Source organism: Pseudoliparis swirei, chromosome 12 (genome assembly GCF_029220125.1).
Source record: "Pseudoliparis swirei isolate HS2019 ecotype Mariana Trench chromosome 12, NWPU_hadal_v1, whole genome shotgun sequence".
Lineage (NCBI taxonomy): Eukaryota > Metazoa > Chordata > Actinopteri > Perciformes > Liparidae > Pseudoliparis > Pseudoliparis swirei.
In genome coordinates, this window is record NC_079399.1 from 2,950,497 (window position 1) to 2,975,921 (window position 25,425).

Below are 25,425 nucleotides of genomic sequence, written 5' to 3' on the forward strand. Positions count from 1 at the left end.
TCTCGTTGTTTAAAACACACGACGCATGAATAATTAGAAAAGATAAGTTGTTTTTAATCAGTGCTGGTTAATACAGTTAGTTGACTGAAGCTCGTCAAGAATAAATTAGAAGTGACGTTGGATCAAAGTAAAAACCTGGTGCTTGACGTTCAACTTCGGGAAACTTGAAATGTAAAAACACTCAAATGTTTAAAGGCAGTAAAAGTTCAAATAAAGTTTTTTAAAAATATCACAACCAAAACAAAGAATGGTCCAGTACATCTACATTATCTATGTAAGTTGGGGCTTAATTTGATATATATATACTTTTTTATTTATATATATAACAAATGTCTTTTTAATATATATAAATATATATAAAATAATATATAAAATTATATATTATTATTTTTAAATTAAGCTCCAACCGAAACCACTTAAATAGATAATTACATCTACATTAATAAAGTGTAATTTACTTTTAAATCAAATTGTTAGAAAACAATAAAGATAACATAAAACTTCATGATATATAGAACTTTTAGCGGTATTTTCTCAATTAATAAAGAAAATAAATGTCCATCAATTAAAATCTCTATATTTCACAGTGACAGTGAGAAAGGTATCCACCAATGAAGGGGAAGGAAAATTAGATTCGATTGGATGACCACCGATTGGCGGCCTGACTAGCCAATCGGTGGTCACCGGCTGAGCGGCGCCCTCTGCTGGATCTCAGGAGGATGTTTCTTCAGGTTTTCAGAAGGTCCAGTTTACACAGTTTATCCTTGGGAATAAAGAAATAAATAATTGTGTGAAATATTCTGACAGAAACCTACACAACTTATATTTAAAAATAAATATATAACATTTATATATATATATTTTTTTTATGATATATTCTTAATTTATATTTTTCTTTTAATTAATTAATATTAGATATATTTTAAATTTATATATATATTTAATTATATATATGATTTAAAATATATATATAAAAATAAAATAATTTATATATATAAGTATGAACAGAGCTATGTCCTTGGTGATCATCATGATGCTCTTACATCATCAGAACTGGCGGGTGTGTTCAGAGCCAGCTCGGTCCAGGTTGTGGCCTCCGACATGTTTCCCAGCTCCTTGTGACACTAGAAGTCAAACAACATGAATAAATAAAAATAAACAGCTGTTCAGCGACGCCATTTAAAGGTGAAGTCCCTATTAAAGGGGTCAGGGGTCGGTTACCTGGGCGATGTTGAGCCTCACCGACCTGGAGAACCCTGGACCCAGCTCCTCTGCCTGGAACGCAGCACACGGTTGTTACTGGGAAGCACCGCTCACACACGCTTGTTTTTTAAGATGTTTTATAAACCTGGAGGGCTTCAAGAAATCTACACGCGAGTAAATGTTTTGCAGCCGGATAAAACATCATTCTTCATTAACCTTGAGGAAGTTCTCCAGGGCGTCTTGCAGGGTGGAGGTGGGCGGGGCCTGGTAGAGGGCGGCCGCCGCCTTCTTCTCCAGCCAGTCCAGAGTGGCTACCTGCACACACACACACACACACACACACACAGAGAACCGTATAAACCCTGTTGTCCAAGAGGAGTGAACCCCCCCCCCCTCACCTGGTGGCACCATCTGCCGAGCAGGTAGAAACACATGGGGTCGTCGTCCCTGAGCGCGATGGCTCGGTCCAGGTGCTCCTGAAGGAGGAAAGAACAGAACAAAACTCTTTCCATCTGTTTTAATTATTCGTATTGTTTTGTCTTATTTGTGTTCATGTTGGTTTGAAACTGTCAACAAGTCAACGAACCGGACCGAGCTGCTCGGGGTTACCTTGACGACGTGGCTCCCCTTCAGTTTCCCGTGCATGCTTTCGTGTTTGGAGGTCAGTCCGGTCAGCAGCGCGAACCTGCGGAGCACAGCCGTGACGCCGGGATACAAAACGGCCGACGACAACAACAACAACAACGACGACGACGATTTGAAATCCAGACCGTCTCTGACCATTTGTGACACTCTGCGTTGAGGCCGTTCTTCTTCAGCGCTGACTCCGCCTCCTCTCGCCCTGCAACAGAACAAACACAACCGTCACGTCCTATCGGCCGTGTGCACAAACTCCCAGGTTCCTTGAACGCCTCGGGGGGCTTCAGAGTGGACGCCGGGGCTTTGAAGGGCCTGACATGGCTACTTGGGCTTTGGGCGGATACGTTATATATACATATAGACGCTGTGGTGATCGGCAGCCTTCGGTCGTAACCCGAGTATCCATGACAACGGAGATGATTGGTTTAAAGGGTACCTGTAGTGCAAAACAACAACGTGCTACATCCATTCGGCGCATCAAATAAATCATATTTACCCCGCCGCTATTGTCAACAAGTCACGCATAGCCCGAGGATTTACATTTCTTTGTCAACATTCCGAGTCCGTGAACGCTTCAGGGCGCTGCCATTTTGCTAGTTATTTACTCCAGCTCAAAGCTAACTATGACGTAGAGTCGTTGAAAGGAATTCAGCCCATCCGGAGCCACTTCTACACGCGTTGCTTCTTGGGATAGATCGGTGGCCTCAAGAATTACACAATCTATATCAGGGGTGCTCAATACGTCGATCGCGGCGACCTGCCAGTCGATCGCGGCGTAGTATTGGTAGATCGCATGACATAAAAAAAAATTGGCCCGCCCCCCTGTCACTTTCTCTATAGCGCCACATTACAGCAGCAGCACGTCATTTCTGTCTCTACGTGTTGCTTTGACAGTCCTCTGCCCGCCGTCTCGTGCGCGCGGAGCTCCGACACCGGTTTGCGCGCATCGGGACGGACGGAGCAAAGAAAAGTCACTAGCACCCCCGAACATGTCGGCCGAACATTGCATCAATGAAAGACATCTCCAGCGCTGGCTTATGCGCGATGTAGCTATCCAGCTCACGCTTTTGTGTGAAGCAGATGAGGTCTAATGACACTATATCATCGGACATAAGTTCGTGCTCTTTACAACAAATGCACTCTATGTCTGTTTTCTGTGGCACACATTTCCCACAACTGCACCAAACGTCCGCCGACTTGCGTGCACGGTCCGCACGGTGAAGCATCTGGACCGGCGGTCCTTCGGCATCAACTTCATCAGAATCATCGCTATCATCGCTGTCACAATTCACTAAATGGGGATAGTCTGCTTTTAAAGGTTCAAACAAGTATCCAGTTGCTGAATCTGACAATCTTTCATCGTCCATATTCTCAATCTCTCAGCATTTGTTTGCGAGCGCTCGACGTTGTTTACATTGGTATCTGAACACATCCGCTGTGGCTGGCTGTCGCTCTATCAACGATCTGACGTCACACCACCCGCGACATATTCAAGCTCCAGTGCAATGTCGCATGTCGGAGTTGAGGACTTTGAACAGCCTAAACTACGTATTGTTATTGAATACTGGACCGTCAGTGCATGAATAACCTTTAGAAACACATTATCTTTTGATCTGGCTACATATTGTTTTGCACTACAGGTACCCTTTAAAGAAGTGGAGGAAAGCAGCCGTGACATCGACCGGAGATCTGAAGAGTCACAGCGGAGGATTATTCCACTGGCTCGGTCTCCCTTTGTGTGTGTGTGCGTGTGTGTGCGTGTGTGTGTGTCTGAGTGTGTGTTTGTATGTGTGTAAGTGTTTCTATGTAAGTGTGTGTGTATGTGTGTGTCTATGTAAGTGTGTGTGTATGTAAATGTATGTGTAAGTGTATCTATGTAAGTGTGTGTGTGTCTATGTGTGTGTATGTGTGTAAGTGTGTGTGTCTATTTGTATGTCTATGTGTAAGTGTGTTTATGTGTGTGTGTATGTATGTGTGTGCGTGTGTCTATGTGTAACTGTATCTATGTAAGTGTGTGTGTGTGTGTGTGTGTATGTGTTTAAGTGTGTGTCTGTGTGTGCGTGTGTATGTGTAAGTATGTGTGTGTGTCAGTGTGTGTGTCTAAGTGTAAGTATGTATGTGTATGTGTGTGAGTGTCACTGTGTATATGAGTGTGTGAGAGTGTGTGTATATGTAAATGTGTGTGTAAGTGTATCTATGTACGTGTGTATATGTGTGTAAGTGTGTGTCTATGTATATGTCTGTGTAAGTGTGTTTATATGCGTGTGTCAGTGTATGTATGTGTGCGTGTGTCTATGTGTTGTGTGTATGTGTGTGAGTGTGTATATGAGTGTGTGTGTGTATGTGTGTTGTGTGAGCGTGTATATGAGTGTGTATGTATGTGTGTTGTGTGAGTGTGTATATGAGTGTGTGTATGTGTGTTGTGTATGTGTGTGAGTGAGTGTGTATATGAGTGTGTGTGTCTTGTGTATGTGTGTGAGTGTGTGTGTATGTGTGTTGTGTGTGTATATGAGTGTGTGTGTGTGTGTATGTGTGTTGTGTGAGTGTGTATATGAGTGTGTGTCTTGTGTATGTGTGTGTGTGTGTATGTGTGTTGTGTGTGTATATGAGTGTGTGTGTGTGTATGTGTGTTGTGTGAGTGTGTATATGAGTGTGTGTGTGTCACCTTGTTGTGCGTAGCTCTTCTTCTCCTCTGTGTCCTCCGTACTCTCGTACATGTCGCTGTAAGCCCGAGCGAGTCTCCAGAGGAAATCCCGGCTGTCTCCGTACTGCGGCCACAACAACAACGACGACAACAACAACAACACACACACGCGCCGGTCAGTCAGCGTCGTCACGGTAACCACCGACGAATCACGACGGAGGAGGGCGGCTCACCTCGGCTCTGTTGTCCAGCAGCAGTTGGAGGCCGTCGGCCATTAGGCGGGCGTCTCCGGTGTGGAGCACGTCGCTCTGAGCCAGCAGGAGCGCCAACTCGCCACTGGGGGCGCCAGTGAGCAGCTGCAGCCTCCCCTCCTCCTCTTCCTCGTTCTCCTCATCCTCCTCCAGCAGCCCTCTCTCCTCCACTTCTTCCTCTCGGAGGGTGAGCACCGTGGCGCAGCTCATGTCCTCCTCCTCCTCCTCCTCCTCCTCTTCCTCAGACTCCTGCTCCGGCTCCCGCTCGCCTTCCTCTCGGTCCGTGTCGCGGTCGGTGTAATCCGACTCCGCGTAGGCCGTCGAGTACCTGGCAGGAGACGAGGATGATGATGATGATGATGATAATGATGATGATGTCATTTATTTATTTGGGGGTTTTGAAGAGGAAGCATCCGTCTCTGAGCTCGCGACTAATCTCACATTCTGCTGCAGGATCATCTTTAGCTGTGATTCACACTTTCTCAAAACACACTCACACACACACACTCATATACACACTCACACACACTCAAACACACTCATACACACACAATCACACACACACTTACATAAACACACACTCACGTACACACATATACACACTCATACACTCACACACAAACTTTCATACACTCACACACACACACACACTCATATACTCACACACACACACACTCATACACACACAAACTTACATAAACACACACTCAAACACACTCACACACACACACACACACTCACATACACACATATACACACTCTCACACTCACACACTCAAATACAAACTTTCATACACTCACACACACACACACACTCATATACTCACACACACTCATATACACACTTATAATCACTCACACACACACGCCCACGTCCTCCTACCCTCCCTCGCTGGTCTCGTAGGCGCTCGCCGCTCCCTGGCTCGCCGTGAAGTACACGGAGCTGGAGCCGCTGGAGTCGGTGCGCTCCCTGTGGACGCCGGGGCGCCGCCGCCGCACACGCCGGCCGTCCTCCACTCCCTTTCTGGAAGGAGGAGGGGGAAGAGGGGGAAGAGGAGGAGGAGGGGGAGGTTGAATAGGAGATATCTGAGACCCCCATGTCTGATACCTGAGGCCCCCCCCCCTCACTTGACGTCCTGGATGATCTGCGTGGCGATGTCCTGCAGCCCCCCCCTCAGCTCGGCCACCTCTCCCCTCAGCGAGGACACGCAGCTCAGCACCTGGTCCAGCTGGTTCCGGAGCTCCAGCTGCTGCTCCGGGGTCAGGCCGCGCACCGCCGCCGCCACCACGGCCGCCACGGCCTCCTGCTGCGCCTCCACCTCTGGAGGAGGAGGAGGAGGAGGCTGTTAGACGTCCTTAACCTCCTCCCGCCCCCCCACACATGGACACCCTCCGTCTCATGGCCCTCTTATCAGGTCGTAGACGCCTTTCACCCTAAAGGGCCCCTTCTGGCCAGATAGCACGTATAACACATAATATATACATATAATATATAATATACATGTAATACATATAATACATATAATATACATGTAATACATTTAATAGATAATACATATAATAATACCCCCCCCCTCTCTACATTCTCCTCTCCCCTGTTTGCTCACAGCTCATTGGACGTTGACCCGCTCATATCTCTGCTGTGCAGATGCATTGTGGGTCGGCAGGGACATCAGGATCTGCATTGTACATACTAATGGGACTTATTAAAGATATTAAAGATGTGGTAATATACTAAATATATTAAAGATGTTCTAATATACTAAAGATATTAAAGATGTTATAATGGGACTTATTAAAGATATTATAGATGTGGTAATGGGTCATGGGTTGATGATGTTTATCATCATAACTGAAGCTTTTCTTCCACACACACACACACACACACACACACACACACACACACACACACACACACACACACACACACACACACACACACACACACACACACACACACACACACACACACACACACACACACACACACACACACTGTAACACGACCCACCCTGAGCATCCAGCGTCTCGCGCAGCAGCAGCTTCGCCACCGGCCGCCGGGCCTCCAGCGCGAGGCACCGGGACCTCCTCCTGCTGATCTCCCGGTAGATGAGGAGGGCGATCAGGCCGCAGCCGGCCGTGGCTCCGAGCGCGAGCCCGATGAGCCCGGTCCTCCCGAGCGGCGCGTTCATGGCTCTTCGGCGATGTTATAAAAAAAAACGACGACGCGCGTGACCGCGTGTAACGACGTCGCCGGTGAAACGCTGCCTAACAACCGCGACGACTTGCGTAATTATTAATATTATTAATCCATCTTTTGTTTTAAGTTGAATGATTAAAAACAACGGTTTGTTTACGTCACGATAAAGCGCGTGTTTGCGCGTGTGTGCGTGTGTGTGTCGGCTGGCTCTCAGCGATGCTGTGAAAATTCGCGACGTGACGTCACTACGTCACATTGCGTCAGCCCGGTGTGGGAGGGCCAAGCGCGTGGGAGTGACATCGACTTCCGGTTTCAACCTACAAAATAAAAGCGGCTGGTGCAACGTTTGGAAATCTTATTTCCGCCACGAACGAAATGTTAATTTAATAAAATTTAAATTTAAAAGAGATACAGATATGAGATGTTATGTCAACATTATCAAGCTGAGTAGTAGACCTATACGTTAAGTTAATAAATAGGTCCGCTAAATCAAAATTAATTGACTTTTTAAGTCAAATGTGTTTATTCGTACATATTTAGTCACACTTGTGATATAGTTGGTATAGTATGTCACAGTTTAAATACATGTTTTACTTAGATCTGATGTGTAAGTAAAACTAAAGCCACAATTGTAAAATAAAGTAAATATTAAAATACAAAAGCCCAAATCTCCATCTCGTCTGCGTCCAGTTTTATTAATTAAACTAAGGTAAAGGCTTTAATGGCTCCTACATTCTTATCCAATTGTGAGGTGTTGATTTATAACAAGGCCGAGTTTAATACTTTGAATGAAGACTTGAATGTGGCTCAGTAGGGGAAGCTCATTTGTCCTCCATCGCCCCCTAGTGGCTCAATGTGTCCCTGCACCGCTTTTATAAACTATCATCAATGTCTGGGGTGTTTATTTATGAACAGAAAGCCACGTGCTGAACACGTGGTGTCTCAAATGATTTGAAGGCATATCATAGGAAGCAGTTCACGTTAAATTATATATATATATATTAGTTATTATTATTCATTTTTACTATATTCACCTGTAGAGTCACCAAACTGTACACTTCATTCATAAATATATTATGAAGCTTTATGCAGAGGGGTTTGTTCACACAGCATCCGGAGACTCATTAATACACATTTATTAAGATAACTATATATTATGAAGCTTTATGCAGAGGGGTTTGTTCACACAGCATCCGGAGACTCATTAATACACATTTATTAAGATAACTATATATCATGAAGCTTTATGCAGAGGGGTTAGTTCACACAGCATTCAGAGACTCATTAATACACATTTATAAATATAACTATATATTATGAAGCTTTATGCAGAGGGGTTAGTTCACACAGCATTCAGAGACTCATTTATACACATGTATTAATAACAATTGTTCCTTCATTTCCTTGAGAAGGATGACACGTGTCAAACATACAAGTAAAGACTACATCCCCCACAATGCCTAGTGGCTGAGAGCCTCAGCTAAGCTTATTCATGTGAACCTGACCCAGATATGCACAAACAGAGACAAAGGACGAAATCCAGTTTGTTTCTTCGTGTCGCAACTGAAGCAAAGAATGTGGAACAACAATGGAAATAATGACGTCATCCAGGAAGATGAATAGAATATTCCGGTTTTCCCCAAAAAGTGTTAAATATGCTGAAATAATTTATATCATATAAATAAATATACAATGTAGAAACTGGGAGATCCGAATGGGTAAAAACTGAGAATTGACAGAACATTAAATAAATAAATAATAAATAAAATAAAATTCTTACAAATATCCCTTTTTTTAAACTAATAAATGTTCTGCAAGTATGCTTAAGAAGTAAAGTGCAGCATGCAGGAATGAGCCCTGAACCCAGACGTGATGCTGGGATCTGAAAGTGGGTCATCTCTGACTCCAATGAAACCAGAACATTGTTCATGCAGTCAGACCAGTCTGGCTGCTCCTCAAGAAATGTCACCAGACGGGAAATGTGAACGATTTAGTTGTGTTAATTTATATGTCTTTATTTATTTGTCTTTATTTATTACCATCATTTTGTAAATTAATCAAGTAATTTAAGGCACTTATTTACATATATATGTATAAAAATACATATATGTTTTATATATTTATATATAAAGAAAAATGTGTATAAATATATTTATAACTATATATATATATATATTTATATCAATATATATTTGTATATATATATATATATTTCTTTATATATATACAGCATAAATACATATATCTTTTTTTAAATTATTTTTTATTCATTTATATATAAATACATATATATTTATATATATATATTTCTTTATATATATACAGTATACATACATACAGGACTGTCTCAGAAAATTAGAATATTGTGATGAAGTTCTTTATTTTCAATCAACTGAAATATTGCAAGCTTTATTCTTTTAATATTGCTGATTATGGCACAAGCTTTAAAACTCAAATATCCTATCTCTAAATATTAGAATATCATGAAAAAGTATACTAGTAGGGTATTAAACAAATCACTTGAATTGTCTAATTAACTCGAAACACCTGCAAGGGTTTCCTGAGCCTTGACAAACACTCAGCTGTTATAAATCTTTTTTATTACTTGGTCTGAGGAAATATTAAAATTTTATGAGATAGGATTTGAGTTTTCTTAAAGAATAAAAGGCTTGCAATATTTCAGTTGATTTGTAATATCCAGAATTGATGACATTTTTTTTTTTTTACAGAAAATAAAGAACTTTATCACAATATTCTAATTTTCTGAGACAGTCCTGTATATATATTTAAATTATTTGTTATTTATGTATATAAATAAATACATGTATATATATAGTTATATATATATATACAGTATAAATACATATATATTTTTATTTTTTCATATTTATATATATAAATAGATACATAGATATTTATATATATATATATATATATATGTGTGTGTGTACTTAATGAGAATATTAACTGAACACATGGGGAATTTTAGTGCCTATGTGGGTCAAACTCTCCAAAATACTACTTCCCACAATGCAACGCGGTATCTTTCGTAGACGTGTCGTCACCATGACGAAAAAATGTCAAAAAAATAAATTATCGAAGTTTTTACACTAAGATTTTCTAATTATTTGTTTAGAAAGTTTGAACCAAAGTGTGTAAATATATAAATGTATTGATTATTTTCAAGGTGTAAGTTTACAAGCCTAATACCCATTTCAATTATTATTATTTTTTATAGTTTTAAAAACTCTTAGTTTTCGTTCCACTGTGATAAATGTTTGTAATTATACAAATTAGAGTTTTTAATTGTATTTTTTATTGTATTTTGTTATTGCTGTCTAATTGGAAAACAAGTTTTATGTATTTTTTACCTTTTCTTCTTGACAATTAATGAATAAAGAATTGTATAAAAAAGGGGCGTTTCTGTGCCTCCTCCTCCTCCCCACTCCTCCTCCTCCTCCTCCCCCTCCTCCCTCTCTCTAACATAAACCCGCCGAGCAGCGGCCCGGCTGCGGGGTTCAGCTCGTCCTGTCGGTGTCAACATGGCGGAGAGAGGCAGCGGGCAGCCGCGGTAGTTTCTCCCTCTCCTAGTCCTCCTTCTCCTCTCCGGTGCACCGGAGGAGTAACTTTTACCTGTTTTTAACAGTTTGGATTTTAAACCCTCTTCGTGTAAAAAGAGCTGCGACGCAAGGAGAAGATGAGCCGACACGCGACAGGTAGGACACGTGACACCTGGACACAGCGGCACCTCGTGCACGCGCACTCATCAGAATAATATTGCATATAGTGACGTGTTTTTTTAAGTTGCAGCTCAACTTTTCCTCTGTAAGGGAGAGGAAAATGGAAAGAAACATTCATGTCGTGTTCAGTTTTAAAATAAATAAATAAATAATAATTTTCCACATATTTTGTATATTTTTCTTCCAGACTTCCAGCAGTGCTTCTCCTCTTCCTCCTCCTCTTCCTCGCCGCTGCCTGCTGATCACGTGCTCAACTCTGCAGCCGTGTTATTCCCCGGTAGTTGTTTAATCCTTTTTTAAATAATAATAAATATGTTTTATTATTAAGCCTTTTTTAAGAGTCACTGCATGTTAACAATAATCATAACAATTGTAAGTTTTTAAAAAGGCACAATTGACTTTATGTTATTGTAATGAAGTGTTTGTATTGATGCATTTGTGTGGTGGTGCGTTCAGGGACGTTCGACCAGCACGGCTGCCCCCTCGTCGTGTTCCCGGCGGACCAGCAACACAAACTCTGCTCCGAGCTCCGCAAAGAGGAAGTGGCGGACTTCATCAACTACTTCCTGTGTCTGCACAAGTACTACGGCTGTGTGTGTGTGTGTGTGTGTGTGTCGTATTGATGTGTGTTTGTCTGTGTGTGTACTGATGTGCATGTGTGTCATACTGAAGTGTGTGTGTGTCCTTGTGTGTATGTTGTACTGATGGGTGTGTGTGCGTTTGTCTGTGTCGTACTGGTGTGTGTGTGTGTGTGCGCATCGTACTGATGTGTGTGTTGTACTGATGTCTGTGTGTGTATCTGTGTGCGTGTCAAACTGATGGGTGTGTGTGTGTGGTACTGATGTGTGAGTCATACTGATGTGTGTGTGTGGTACTGGTGTGTGTGTGTGTGTGTGGTACTGATGTGTGTGTGTGGTACTGATGTGTGTGTGTGGTACTGATGTGTGTGTGTGGTACTGATGTGTGCGTTGTACTGATGGGTGTGTGTGTGGTACTGATGTGTGTGTGGTACTGATGGGTGTGTGTGTCATACTGATGTGTGTGTCAGACTGATGTGTGTGGTACTGATGTGTGTGTGTGGTACTGATGTGTGTGTGTGTGTGGTACTGATGTGTGTATCAGACTGATGTGTGTGTGGTTCTGATGTGTGTGTGTGTGTGGTACTGATGTGTGTATCAGACTGATGTGTGTGTGTTCTGATGTGTGTGTGTGTTGTACTGATGTGTGTGTGTTGTACTGATGTGTGTGTGTTGTACTGATGTGTGTGTGTTGTACTGATGTGTGTGTGTGGTTCTGATGTGTGTGTGTGTGTTGTACTGATGTGTGTGTCAGACTGATGTGTGTGTGTGTTGTACTGATGTGTGTGTCAGACTGATGTGTGTGTGTGTGTGTGTTGTTCTGACGTGTGTGTGTGTGCGTGTTGTTCTGACGTGTGTGTGTGTGTGTTGTTCTGATGTGTGTGTGGAACTGATGTGTGTGTGCGTGTTGTTCTGACGTGTGTGTGTGTGTGTGTGTGTGTGTGTGTGTGTGTGTGTGCGTGTCCTCTCCACAGTAAGAAGCAGGAGAAGCAGCATTTGGGCTCCGTGGTCGCCGACCTGAGGCTCGCCTCCTCCTCCACCTCCCGCGCCGTGGCCGAGGCGCTGCTCCTGCTCGAGGTGTGACGTCATGAAATGAGTTCTCGTAAAGATTGTGTTGATATTTTAAAACGCGGCAGCCACAAAGGTTCCCTGTGGCGCTTCAGTTCTTCATTGTCCTCCATGAGTGGCTCCTTGTTGTCTTGTGCACACATGAGGATGCACATGATGTCCAATGGTTTCACACTGTGTGTGCGGGGAGGGGGAGGAGTCAACGTGGATGTAAACAACGTTTTGAGTTTTTCAAACGCACATCGGCATCATTTTTACTCTTGACTTTACTCACTCCTGAGGCACAGCAAAGTATGTGTGTGTCTGTGTGTCACATTCTGCTGCATAATATTTTGGGTTTGGCTCATTTATGTTAATTTATCAAAACACCTTTTGTATTTCCTCTCTTGATCCTGACGTTTGATTAGACCTTTGTGCTTTAAAGAATCTTTAACTTTTTAAACAAAAATGGAATTTGTTTCAAAAAGCCGAATATTGTGACATTTTCTGGATTACATTTTGACATAAAAAATTGTAGACGACTTAAGGCACTTTATTTTCAAATAGGATTTTTTTTAATTTTCTGTATTTAATCAGATGACATATTATATATTTTTTCAAAGTTCCGTGACACGTCGTCGTGGGAGACGAGCAGCGGCCTCCTGCCTGAAGGATCTAGTTAAGCATTTGATCCGTTGCTTCCTGTGGGAGCTTCAGTCGCCTCTGAATGAAATATGCATGAACGGCACCGGGATGTGGGGGGAGGTGAGAGACTGTGGCGACGGTGGCGAGCTCACCTTGTGATTGAGCTCTTTCTTGCAGCATTAAGTTATGCAACATTTGTTTTTCTAGATTCAAAGAGCTGCAGCCTGAGCTGCTCTTTGAAGTACAAAACCAAGTGTGCAAAGTGGTTATTGTAGACATGCTTAGTGTGGGGGAGTGTGTGTGTGTGTGTGTGTGTGGTGATCCATGCACTCTAGATGTGATTGATTAACAAGAGATACGCAGCCGTCATGCTTGGCTGTGAGGCAGCGGCTCTGAGGCCCCAAAAGTTGCACTTTTCTTTTTACTGAATGTCAACAGGTTTCATAAACTTTTATTTCCTCCATTTTTTGCACCAGGGAGTAGTGTCTTAAAGCCTGCATTCTCTCTAATGTCCACCAGGGGGCAGTGTCTTAAACCCTGCATTATCTTGATGTCCACCAGGGGGCAGTGTCTTAAACCCTGCATTATCTCTCATGTCCACTAGGGGGCAGTGTCTTACAACCTTCATTCTCTCATGTCCACCAGGGGGCAGTGTCTTGAACCTGCGTTATTTCTCATGTCCACCAGGGGGCAGTGTCTTACAACCTGCATTCTCTCTAATGTCCACCAGGGGGCAGTGTCTTAAACCCTGCATTATCTCTCATGTCCACTAGGGGGCAGTGTCTTACAACCGTCATTCTCTCATGTCCACCAGGGGGCAGTGTCTTGAACCTGCATTATTTCTCATGTCCACCAGGGGACAGTGTCTTACAACCTGCATTCTCTCTAATGTCCACTAGGGGGCAGTGTCTTAAAACCCTGCTTTCTCTCTGATGTCCACTAGGGGGCAGTTTCCTAAAATCCTGCATTCTCTCGAATGTCCACTAGGGGGCGAGTCTTCAACACAGCATTTGTGTGTGTGTTAGGCTAATCTGCTGATATGGGAATTACCAAAGCAAATGCTTGGGTTTTATTTATGCACATTATGTATTGTTGTTGTTGTTGACATTTCCTCATTCCTACGTCCATAAACATTTGGATTGTATCCTACACATTGTTTTATTGTTTGTATCACGAACCCCTGGATGCGTCACACACTGACCCTTTTATCCTCCATCTTGTTTCCAGCGTCACAAGCGGACCCTCCACAGCGTCTACCTCGTCCAGCCCCAGAAGAAGGAGGCGGCCAGGCTGCTGCTGAAGCTCCTCGCGCCCTTAAAGGCCCTCAAAGTGAAGCCCCGCCTCCTGCTACCTTCTGATTGGTCGGCTTCAGGCGCGTTAACTCTCTCGTACCTTTCAGAAAGTTCTCCTGAGAGAAATCCCGGAGCTCTCGAACCACGTGGACCGCAGCCAGCTGCCCGCGGCGCTGGGCGGGTACCTGGTGTACTGCCACCGCAGCTGGGTGGCCTTCATCAAGGTAACCGGGGCGACGCGCTCATCGACCAATGGGCGCAGTGTTCACAGCCCCTCATTTGCATAATGAAGCAGAAATGCATTCATGAATGTTTTTTATTATTAATTTGATTAATTATAAATAAATGAGTAGAATAAATACATTTAATAATGCATGGAGAAAATTATTAATGTTGTTTAAAAAAGGAATTAAATGTCAAAGGAGATAATAAAAGAAATTATAAAATAAATTATAATTGAATAGATGAGCAGATAAATATGTAAATAATTCATTTTAAACCCAAATATAAATTGTTCATATTTTCTTAATTTTTTAATGCCTACATTTATTTGTGTGGTAAAATATTTGTGACGCGTTTAATGGCTTATTTATTTATTTAGAATTTGTTGGGCTCCGTAGTTTAAAAAAAACAGCAGACATTAACAATGGGGGATAATTATGACTTAATAAAATAAAATTTGCTTTTGCTTGCATGTCAGACGTTCTCCTGGATTAACCGAGCAGACGTAAAGACGAGGTTCATCGACTCTAAACGGGGATAAAGGTTATCAGGCACAAGTGAAAATGGCCCCAAATTAACCCTTTTTAATGTAGTTTGTATAAAATATAAATGAAAGTTGATTTGTGCAGTTTTTTTAGAGCTGCTTTTGTGTACTGAAAGGAGGATTGGGCAGAATAAATAACATTCAGGAGTGAGTCGGACCTCTTGGACTACAGTAAAAACTGGTATCTGCATTCACTTGACCCCATATTATTATTATTTTGTTTTCTGCACACAGATGGTATTCTAGATGCGTATATTCAGTCAATGTATCTGCAGTGCCTTGTCGTCCCTTCATTCTGGCTGTGAATCAAAGAGTCTCATGAATCCGTCTCATGATCGGTGAACACAGAGAAACATTGTGCCGCCGTCCTCTGCAGCGGTTTGTGTGTTCACACACACACACACACACACACACACACACACACACACACACACACACACACACACACACCCGCTGCACACACAACCGACTTTGCGAGCCCAAATATTTATTCCCACTATTTGCCTTCTTTGTGACGGGCCGGGTCCATTCACGAGGTCCGTCGTCTATTGTCCCCGTTACCTTGGTGACGCTTGAGCAAATGCATGGCGTGGTCAGCTGACCTGATTAACAAGTGAAAGCCCCCCGCCCCCCCCCCCCCTTCCCGTTACATTTATACATTCATTCATGTTCATCTCGGATATTTTGCCACGGTGACCGCGGGCAGCTCTCGGCCTGTAAGAAAAAATCACTCTGAACGATGTGATGAGTCAACAGTTTTTTTTCTTCTTTTTTCATAATTTTCATTATAACTTTAAAAATGTTATTTTTATATATTTAAAAAGATGATATACTTTTGCTCTTTTATTTATGTAAATATATATAATCTTTTTAAATAAATGTATATACTGTATAATATTTTAAATACATATTGTACTCTTTTTAAATAAATATATATATTATACTCTTTTTAAATAAATATTTATGTATAATATACTCTTAAGTAAATGTATATTTATAATTTAAATATATATACAATTTTAAATAAATACATATTTAACTCTTTTTAAATATATATATATATTAGGGCTGTCAATCGATTAAAAAAAAGTAATTAATTAATCGCACATTTTGAAATTCATTAATCGCGATTAAAAGTTTTTTCTCTTCTTTTTAAAGACAAAACTTCACAGAGCTGTGTTTTCAAAGAGGCTCCTACCTATAAAGTGCCAGCGAGGTATTTAATATTGTGGATGATGAATTGTTTCTTCAGTGAAACATCCAGATTAGTAAAAAAAAAAGAAATATATTGAGACCCCATTGGTCCTGTCATCTTTAACATGAACAGCAGCAGAACCAGTGGCCTTGGTGACTGACTGACATTCAAATATGTCCTGTTCACCCTCTGGAATTTAAATTCACCTTTTAAAGGCGTTTGCATGTGACACATACCCACGTGTTCTACATCAAACATTCCAGAACAATCTCAGCTCTCTATATATGAGGCTCATTGTCCTCGCACCGTGTTTTCTGTCCTCTGACTGACAGGCTGCTAATGAGCCTCACCTGTGTGGTGGGGAGGTCCTTTGTGATTTACTGAGTGTTCATTGGTTGTTTTTTTCGCAGAATGTTGACAGACAAATGGATTGACAAATCACGTTGAAGGTTTCGTGTGTCGCGTTCTTTCCGCGCCGCGTCACCCGACACGTCGCCCCTCCGTTCCTCTGTGTATCAGAGGGGGAGACGGGAGGAAGGAGGAGCAGGAGGAAACCCGACTGATTCATCCACGAGTTTAAACTGATTTCTGCTCCGTATTTTTGCGGAGAAATAATTGTTTTAAGAACGGAAACAGTGTTAAACCGTACTGCCGCGGTTTGACACTCGGTTTGAGTGTAAAAACTTCAACGAACACCGGAAGTAAACAAAGTTGCGTTAATTGCGTAAACATATTTTAGTGCGTTAACGCGGCCAAATTAATCGCATAGATTAACGCGTTAACGCTGACAGCCCTAATATATATGTATATAAAATATTTTTTTAACTCTGATGCATATTTATTTTGCAACTAAATTCCAAATATCGTTCTTTTACATTTTGCAACACAAAAACAATCTGAGATGACGGTGCTTGGCGGTAATGGCGTCCCTGTGCTGCTCCTTCCTGCAGGAGATCGACTGGTTCCTGCAGGACTTCCTGTCCGTGGTGCAGCGGCTGCCCTCCACCATCTCCACCCTGCAGGCCCTGTCCAGGCTGACTCCGCCCACCGCCTTCGGAGAGCTCCGCCTCTTCTGCGCCGCCAACGAAGCCGAGTTCCAGCAGCTCCGGAGGTCGGAACGCGTGTTCCTCTAAACTCGACTTTAACACATGAAACTTAGGCTTCTATGCAACCAGAGGAGTCGCCCCCTGGTGGTCAGGAGAGAGAATGCAGCTTTAACACATGAAACATAGACTTCTATGCAACCAGAGGAGTCGCCCCCTGGTGGTCATGAGAGAGAATGTAGCTTTAACACATGAAACATAGACTTCTATACAACCAGAGGAGTCGCCCCCTTAGAGGCTGATTTATGTTATCTTATTTATTCTCATTACCCGAGATCTTCCTCATTGCCATTGTTTTAGTACATTTTGTAAAGGAGTCACCTTTTTTATAATTTTAAGAGTTTCCTGTTAAAAAAATATTGCGTAACCAAGAAAAACCCCTGTTTTATTTGTTTTTATATTTTATTCTCCTTCACCCTCTATCTTTAAACTAACCCGTCTTTGTGTGTGTGTGTGTGTGTGTGTGTGTGTGTTTTCAGGGAGCTGGGGCTGGACGCTCTGCTGACGCACTGCGAGAGCATCGTGAAGAAGTTGCGTTACCCGGAGACGGAGCCGAGCTACCGGGCGATGGCCGGCACGCTGCTCTTCTCCCGCACCGCCACCGACATGCTGCAGAACCGCAGCCGGTACGCAGCCACAGACGGGCGTGAATATGAATGTAGTGAATACAAATTTAAAATGTTTAAATATATATATTTTACAGGATCTTTGCTGCCGTGGAGAAGGTGGAGCTGCTGTGGCAGCAGGCCTTTTTAAAGGCCCGCCTCCAGTTACAGGTGTTCCAGCTGCGAGAGGAAGCTCTGCAGGTGAGTCCGGTTTGGTTCACCGTCTACAACCAGAGGAGTCGCCCCCTGGTGGTCAGGGGAGAGAATGCAGATTTAACACATAAAGCGTAGACTTCTATACAACCGGAGGAGTCGCCCCCTGGTGGTCAGGAGAGAGAATGCAGATTTAACACATAAAGCGTAGACTTCTATACAACCGGAGGAGTCACCCCTGGTGGTCAGGAGAGAGAATGCAGCTTGAACACATGAAGCATAGACTTTAGTCTTTTTTTTAATGCCTTTTAAATGGTGTTTAGATCTTACCAGTTGAGTGAAACAATGTCTTTACTCTTCTCATAGGAAGGTAGCCGTGGTTTAAATGTTGGACTCTGTGATCCAAAATGTTTTTATTTCTGTTTCCAGATCGCAGAGCAGATCAAAACTCTCCTTCAAGAGAAACTCCAGCCTTACAAAATAGAGATTGCCAAAGATGCTGCGACGGCGGCGGCGTTGGTGTCTGAGTTCGAGGCGTCCATTCACACGCCTGCCATGGTACCCAATTTACGGTTTTCTTCTTTCAGTTTGTTTGACACGTAATGTAATCCCGGTGTATAGTAGTCCAGATTAGAGTCCTAAAATTACTAAAAGGGTCTCTTTAACTGGTCTCAATGTCCCAGTGATGCCTCAATGACCTACAAACACTACCGCCTCTGTCCACAGGGACCGCCAAAACCGACACGCAATGAATGAAGTCATTCTCCTTTTTTAGATATCTAATATCAGTTGCACAACCACCTTTTTAATATATACCCGTCACTGACCTATTCTCTATGATTACATATGTTGGTAAGTAGTGTTGTACCCTCCTCGGCCACCAGGCGCTCATTCTCTGTGCTGAAGACGTGACCCACACGGTAGTGGAGATCCTGCTGCATGAGGGCCAGACCCGGGAGCGCTGGCTTCTGGATGTGGAGCGGCTGAAGGAGAAGCTCCGCTCCGCCGTGAACTTCATCCTCCAGACGCTCAAGGCGTTTCCAGCTACCACCGTCATTACAACAGGGCAAGTTCTACTTGGCACTTTGCGGACATTACAAGTTTTTTTTAAAGCGGTGGCGGCGTTGAGTCTAAATATGAAAGAAATTGGTCGACTGTCAGAAAATAACTGTTTTTAATATTTCATCGTTTTCATTATAACTTTAATTCGGGGTAGGTAATGTAATTTAATGTGTATACTTTTTTACATATATATTTATATCTATTAAAAGATCAAGTAAAGTAATTAATATATATTTATATATATATATTTATAATATTCTAAATATATATACTATTCTGATATATGTGTATATATATATATTGTTCTCTCTAATATTTTAAATAAATATAATAATCTTTTATATATTTTAAAACTATTTTAAATATTATAATATATATATTATCTTTTATACATGTATATTATAATTTAAATACATATTATAATTTTATATATATATTTATAATATTTCAAATAAATGTTATATTTTAAATATTCTTATATATTTAATATATATATTTATTTATTTTATTATTATTTCAAAAAACTACTTCATGAAAGAATAACTTTGCTATCGTAACTTATTTTTCGATATCAGCAGATGTCGGAATGGGGATAAGAAGTGTATCAGTGCGTTCTTGCAATATTTCTATTGTACCTGAATATGACAGAAAACATCAATAAACTAGAATGTGCACTCGGTAGAGCGCATACCTTCGCATATCACAAGATTGGGCATTGAATTATGAACATGTTGGCATTAGTTGCATGCCAATTGGATAGAAATTGACCGCGCTATGGTAAAAAGAATATGTTGACCTTTTCATGACCTTGACCTTTGACCCGATTGATCCCGAAATCTAATCAAATGGTCCCCGGATAATAACCAATCATCCCACCAAATTTCATGCGATTCGGTTCAATACTTTTTGAGTTCTGCGAAAGATTTTGACCTGTTCATGACCTTTGACCCGGTCGATCCCAAAATCTAATCAACTGGTCCCCGGATAATAAACAATCATCCCACCAAATTTCATGCGATTCGCTTCAATACTTTTTGAGTTCTGCGAAAGATTTTGACCTGTTCATGACCTTTGACCCGATCGATCCCAAAATCTAATCAACTGGTCCCCGGATAATAAACAATCATCCCACCAAATTTCATGCGATTCGGTTCAATACTTTTTGAGTTTTGCGAATAACACGCATACAAATAAATAAATAAATAAATACACGGCGATCAAAACATAACCTTCCGGCATTTTCAATGCGAAGGTAAAAACACCTCAGGCTCCGAGACTCCTTAAATTCACCCTCCACCCACAAATATAATGTTTTATTTCTCACAGCGCAAATTGGGACGACAAATAAAAATGAAGTTGCGCAACACTGTAGTACAGTGACGAATATAAATCCTTGTAACCTTGCAGGCCAACAGCTGGTACCGCGTGGTCCTCTGTGAGAACGTCCTCCAGGTGCTGCTGTCCGGGGTCGACGGAGACGGCGCCCGGAGGAGGAACTGGGGCGCCATACCCACGTGGAGGTACAAGACGTCCACGTTCCTGAAGAAGAGTCCGCCTCCGGATTCGGAGCAGCTGGTCCACCTGGCACATCTGGCCAAGGCCATCCCCGACGACGAGGTCCAGGAGGCGGGCAAGAGGATGTCTCATCGGTGAGCGAGTGGAGCTTATTGTCTTTCATTTTAAAGATGGACAATATGTATTGATGTTGGCCAAACTGTTTATAAACTAAGGCTCAGCGGTGTGGAGCGTTACTGCAGTTGTTCTGGTTTATCAATCAATGTAAAGATGCTTGATTTTAATAGAACACTTAATTCACTAAAAAATATATATTCAATAATTTCCTCTTGAAATCAGTTAATTTTTTTAAAGGATGCGGAGACACACCGTTTATTTTGATCTCTTTGTATGTCGTGGTAAACTCCCCTGAACCGGAGCGTGATTTATTATTTTACTATTTTATTTCATAATTACATAATTACTGACTAATGTCTGATCTGTAACATTACTTTTAAGTTTGTTTCTGACTCGTGTGGCCGTGAAACTAAACGGAAAATACAAAATATCACAATAAGAAGTTAAGAAGACAGTATGAAGTTACCATAACTACAGTAGTGCAAATTAACTTTTTAAACGAGAAAGAAATGTTCCCAAAATCTATTTTAAGTGACCGCGACTAAGGGTGCCCAATATATTTGCATCTCTCAAATATACACTACCGTTCAAAAGTTTGGGGTCATCCAGACAATTTCGTGTCTTCCATGAAAACTCACTTTTATTTTTCAAATGAATTGAACATTTCATAGAACATATAATCAAGACATTGACAAGGTTAGAAATAATGATTAATATTTGAAGTATTAATTTTGTACTTCAAGCTCAAAGGAAGGCCAGTTGTATAGCTTATATCACCAGCATAACTGTTTTCAGCTGTGCTAACATAATTGCACAAGGGTTTTCTAATCAGACATTAGTCTTCTAAGGCGATTAGCAAACACAATGTACCATTAGAACACTGGAGTGATAGTTGATGGAAATGGGCCTCTATACACCTCTGGAGACATTTCATTAGAAACCAGACGTTTCCACCTAGAATAGTCATTTACCACATTAACAATGTAGTGTGTATTTTTGATTTATGTTATCTTTATTGAAAAAACAGTGCTTTTCTTTCTATATTTATATATTTTTCCTTTTATTTATATTTATTTATTTATTTATGGTACTGTTCCTCGGCCAATCGTCTGGTTGTGTTTCTGTTCCCCAGGTGTCTGACCCTGAGAAAGCTGCTGATGAGTTCGGGCCCCGTGGCCGTCGGCCCCCTCCAGCTGGCGTTGCAGTGGCAGTATGAGCTGCTGCGCGGCGGCGGCGATCGTCACTCCGACGGCGCCGTGGTTGCCGGGGACGCCGGGCAGTGGCAACGCGGTCGGGAGGCGGCCTCGCCTCCGGCAACGGAGGGCAGACTCCCCTCCCTCAGCTCATTCGACTCGGGCTTCGACGGCGCCGTCGGCAGCCAGCAGGAGGCGTGGGGGGACGGCGCCGGGACCAGGGACTCTGTGGATTTGAGGCCCGCTCTCCTAGGCGACGCCCCCGCTGTTTCTGACCGCGTGGGCGCCGTGGGGAACTCCCCGCCGGGGACCAGCATCCAGATCGTCCCGAGTGTGACCGCGGATTCCCTCAACCTGGAGATCAAAGTGAAGCGCTCGGCGGCGCCGCCCGACAACCCGTGGCTCGGCTTGCCGGTGGACGATCTGGAAAACTCGTACACGGTCACCATCACGCAGAACCCGACGCCGCGGAAGCGGGAGCTGCGACCTCGCGATCCCGCCGCCGCCGGGCCTCGGCCCGCGCAGACGGAGGCCGCCGTGAGCGCGGACTGGCCCGGTTTGGAGGATCCGGAGCTGAGTCCGATTCGCGACGTCCTCTCCAGCACCATCATGGATGGAAGGGACAAGTCCATCTGCTCCACGGAGGGGGTTCCTACGCTCCTCTGGGACTCGTATGACCTCCACGACCAGAGTCCGGACGCCGTGGACGGGTAACGCATCCGTTTGCAGAACATTGAATCAGTTTTTACTTCTATACGCGGCTTATAACACTTAGTCTATTCTGTTATTTTGCTGCTATCCGTGTCCCAAAAATCTCTCCCGACACACTCTTGTATAGTTCCTCCGTCTGAGGCCAATGATCCACCTTTTGTATTTTAAACTCTGGAAATAATGTTTTCTATATTTATGGTCCCACCTGAGTTTCATGTTTCTAATGGGGTCTCAGGCATGTTTTTCCTGATGGCAATATTTCCAAACTGATATTATTTTTTAAGAGTTTATACCTTGAATTAAGTGTTGAATCACCTGTGTGCTTAACACCTTGAAGACATTTGATGGCGACAAAGCTAAACTCCAACAATGACAAATTCCCATTTTTAAAAATGGTTTCCTCCCAGTGAGATCGACATCTCCCTGAATGACTGGCATGTGAAGGAGCAGGAGGACTTGAGGGCGGTGGAGGAGATCCTGGACCGGGCTGATGACATCCTGGAGGTAGGCGGGGCTTGAGTAAAGAGAGTGGAGGATTGCCGCCATTTCTTTTTTACCAATGTCCAATATGTCACGAGTTAACCGGAGCCTTTTTAAACGTCTTTCAGAAAGAAGAACACGTTCTGACTCAGGAGGCCGTGCTGGACGCCTTGCTGAGCTCGGAGGACGGGCGCCATCAGTGGCCGCCGTGGAGCAGCGAAGATCAGATCTGTGCGGTACGTTTTTACTAATGGACGGATGGAGAAGCCACGATTGGGGGTGACGTGACGTCGTCTGGATAAATCGGCAGCGAGTGGTTCTTTCCATTTCTACGATCAAGATTCCTGTTGGTTTCATCTGTGGAGCTTCTTGACGCGCTCTCTGTTTATTTTGAAGATGTCGTCTAGCGAGCTGGCTGAAGCCGGTGTCCTTGGCCTCGAGGATTACGGCGACCCTGCAGAGTCCGACCACCTCGATGAGTCTGCAAGCGAATCCGAGGCGTTTGATGCCGCGGGAGAGTTTCACCTGCTGGCGGAGCTGAGGAAGGTCCACATCCTGGAGGAGCTGATCGTGCAGGAGAACCTCCTGATCCGGCAGCTCCGATGCTGCGAAGAGGAACTCGCCGCGGGCGAACCTCCGGATGCAAACGGGCCGCCGGGCATCGGCCAGGAGAGGGAGGCTTTTCAGCGTCGACTGGAGGAGGAGAAACGGGAGGTGGAGAAGCTGGAGGAGAGTTTGGATAAAGAACGTCGGGCGAAGCGACACAAGGACGGAGGAGCCAGAAGGGTCGTGAAATGCTCCGCGATGGAGAAGGCTGGGAGTGAGACGAAGGAGGACCGAGCGATCTGCGACGAGCTTCTATCGGGTAGCTGCCGGTCACAGAGGACGAATTCGACGCCTCGGGAGACGTGTAGCACTGAACATCTTCGAGCGGCGTCGGGTTCCGACGTCGCCAAAGAGCCTCAGAACCCAACGTCGGAACCACGAGACTCGGATCGACTTCCGGATCGTCAAGACGATTGCTTCTCGGCATTTCATAAAACCGCCTCTGATTTGAAGGAATCTCCCGAAGAGGCGGGAATCCAACCTCGGGGATACATCCCCGAGAACCAATCGGACGAGTCTCGCGACGGTGCTTCTTCGCCCTCTCGAGTGAGACCGGACGTCGGGGCGTTTGACCCGGGAGGGAACTGGCGCCTTCCTCCTGAACCAGAGCCCGGCGGGGAAGCTCCACTTCCCGAGAATTGCGGCGATCTCGCCGAGCACGAACATCCACCTCCTTCCACGGAGCTGGATCCTGAGGATGCAGCGCCGGACGTCGGTCACGACTTTGTTGTCGATCCAAATGTGAAGGAACCCAGCGACGACGACCATACGCTCGCAGAAAAATGCAACGTTTCATTCGACCCCTTATCGGAAACGACCACCAGAGGGGAAGACGATGCATCCGAAGTGGCGGAAGATGTCCAGACTTCATCCGCTTTACTTCGCGAGCAGTCGGCGCCGCGGCCACCTCCCGACCGGCCTCTGAAGTTTGACCCCGGTGGCGGAGACGAGCGGCGGGAAGACTTCGCCGATGGCGTTCGGGGCTCTGGGGCCATGAGGGGATCCGGGTCGCCGGGATTCAGGCCGAGCTTAACCTCAACACGAGAGAGGTACACTACGTCTATACTGTAATGCATTAGCGTGGTTAGCTTAGCATGAAGAGTCATTTCCATATATCGTATGAACAATCTTGACCGTTAAAAATTAGGTCATGTCCATATAATGTACGATAAAAGATCGAAATCATGTCCATCTATCGTACGATACATCAAGGTCATGTCCATATATCGTACGATAAAAGATCGAGATCATGTCCATATATCGTACGATAAATCATCAAGGTCATGTCCATATATCGTATGATAAATCATGGAGGTCATGTCCATATATTGTACGATAAAACATCGAGATCATGTCCATATATCGTACGATAAATCATCAAGGTCATGTCCATATATCGTACGATAAATCATCAAGGTCATGTCCATATATCGTACGATAAATCATGGAGGTCATGTCCATATGTCGTACGATAAATCTTCAATGTGAAAATGATCGAGTCTTTAATTTTTCTTAATGTGATTGCAGATGACAGATTTCAAGACCCCCATAGTCCTGGATACCGGGTCTGGTTTGATGAAAGCCGGATTTGCAGATCAAGACCTCCCAAACGTTATATTCCCAACCATCATCGGGTTGCCAAAATATGAGGTGAGGGCATTTTAACTTCACTTATTTCTT

At 43.5% G+C, this 25,425-nt stretch overlaps 3 protein-coding genes across 3 annotated transcripts; 2 read left to right on the plus strand and 1 right to left on the minus strand.

Annotated features, from left to right (window-relative positions):
* Positions 1-37: 37 nt before the first annotated feature.
* On the minus strand, positions 38-7,160 carry rmdn3 (regulator of microtubule dynamics 3). Its single transcript, XM_056428005.1, has 12 exons — positions 6,749-7,160; positions 5,866-6,058; positions 5,621-5,761; positions 4,720-5,065; positions 4,508-4,610; positions 1,984-2,044; positions 1,813-1,888; positions 1,602-1,679; positions 1,420-1,518; positions 1,222-1,275; positions 1,044-1,124; positions 38-763 (listed from the first exon to the last, which is right to left on the minus strand). The coding sequence occupies exons 1-12, from the start codon at positions 6,927-6,929 to the stop codon at positions 728-730; spliced, it is 1,449 nt and encodes a 482-aa protein (XP_056283980.1). The 5' UTR covers positions 6,930-7,160; the 3' UTR covers positions 38-727.
* Positions 7,161-10,456: 3,296 nt separating this feature from the next.
* si:ch211-241j12.4 (uncharacterized protein KIAA1755) lies at positions 10,457-20,766 on the plus strand. The gene is made up of 12 exons (XM_056428850.1): positions 10,457-10,653; positions 10,865-10,954; positions 11,134-11,257; positions 12,230-12,332; positions 14,175-14,276; positions 14,347-14,463; positions 17,151-17,311; positions 17,783-17,929; positions 18,007-18,109; positions 18,491-18,619; positions 18,946-19,127; positions 20,531-20,766. Exons 1-12 carry the CDS (start codon positions 10,635-10,637, stop codon positions 20,664-20,666), a joined length of 1,413 nt encoding a protein of 470 aa, XP_056284825.1. The 5' UTR covers positions 10,457-10,634; the 3' UTR covers positions 20,667-20,766.
* Positions 20,681-25,396, plus strand: LOC130202953 (uncharacterized). The gene is made up of 6 exons (XM_056428849.1): positions 20,681-20,772; positions 21,888-22,658; positions 23,067-23,163; positions 23,268-23,375; positions 23,536-24,794; positions 25,273-25,396. Exons 1-6 carry the CDS (start codon positions 20,762-20,764, stop codon positions 25,274-25,276), a joined length of 2,250 nt encoding a protein of 749 aa, XP_056284824.1. The 5' UTR covers positions 20,681-20,761; the 3' UTR covers positions 25,277-25,396.
* The last annotated feature ends 29 nt before the right edge of the window (positions 25,397-25,425 follow it).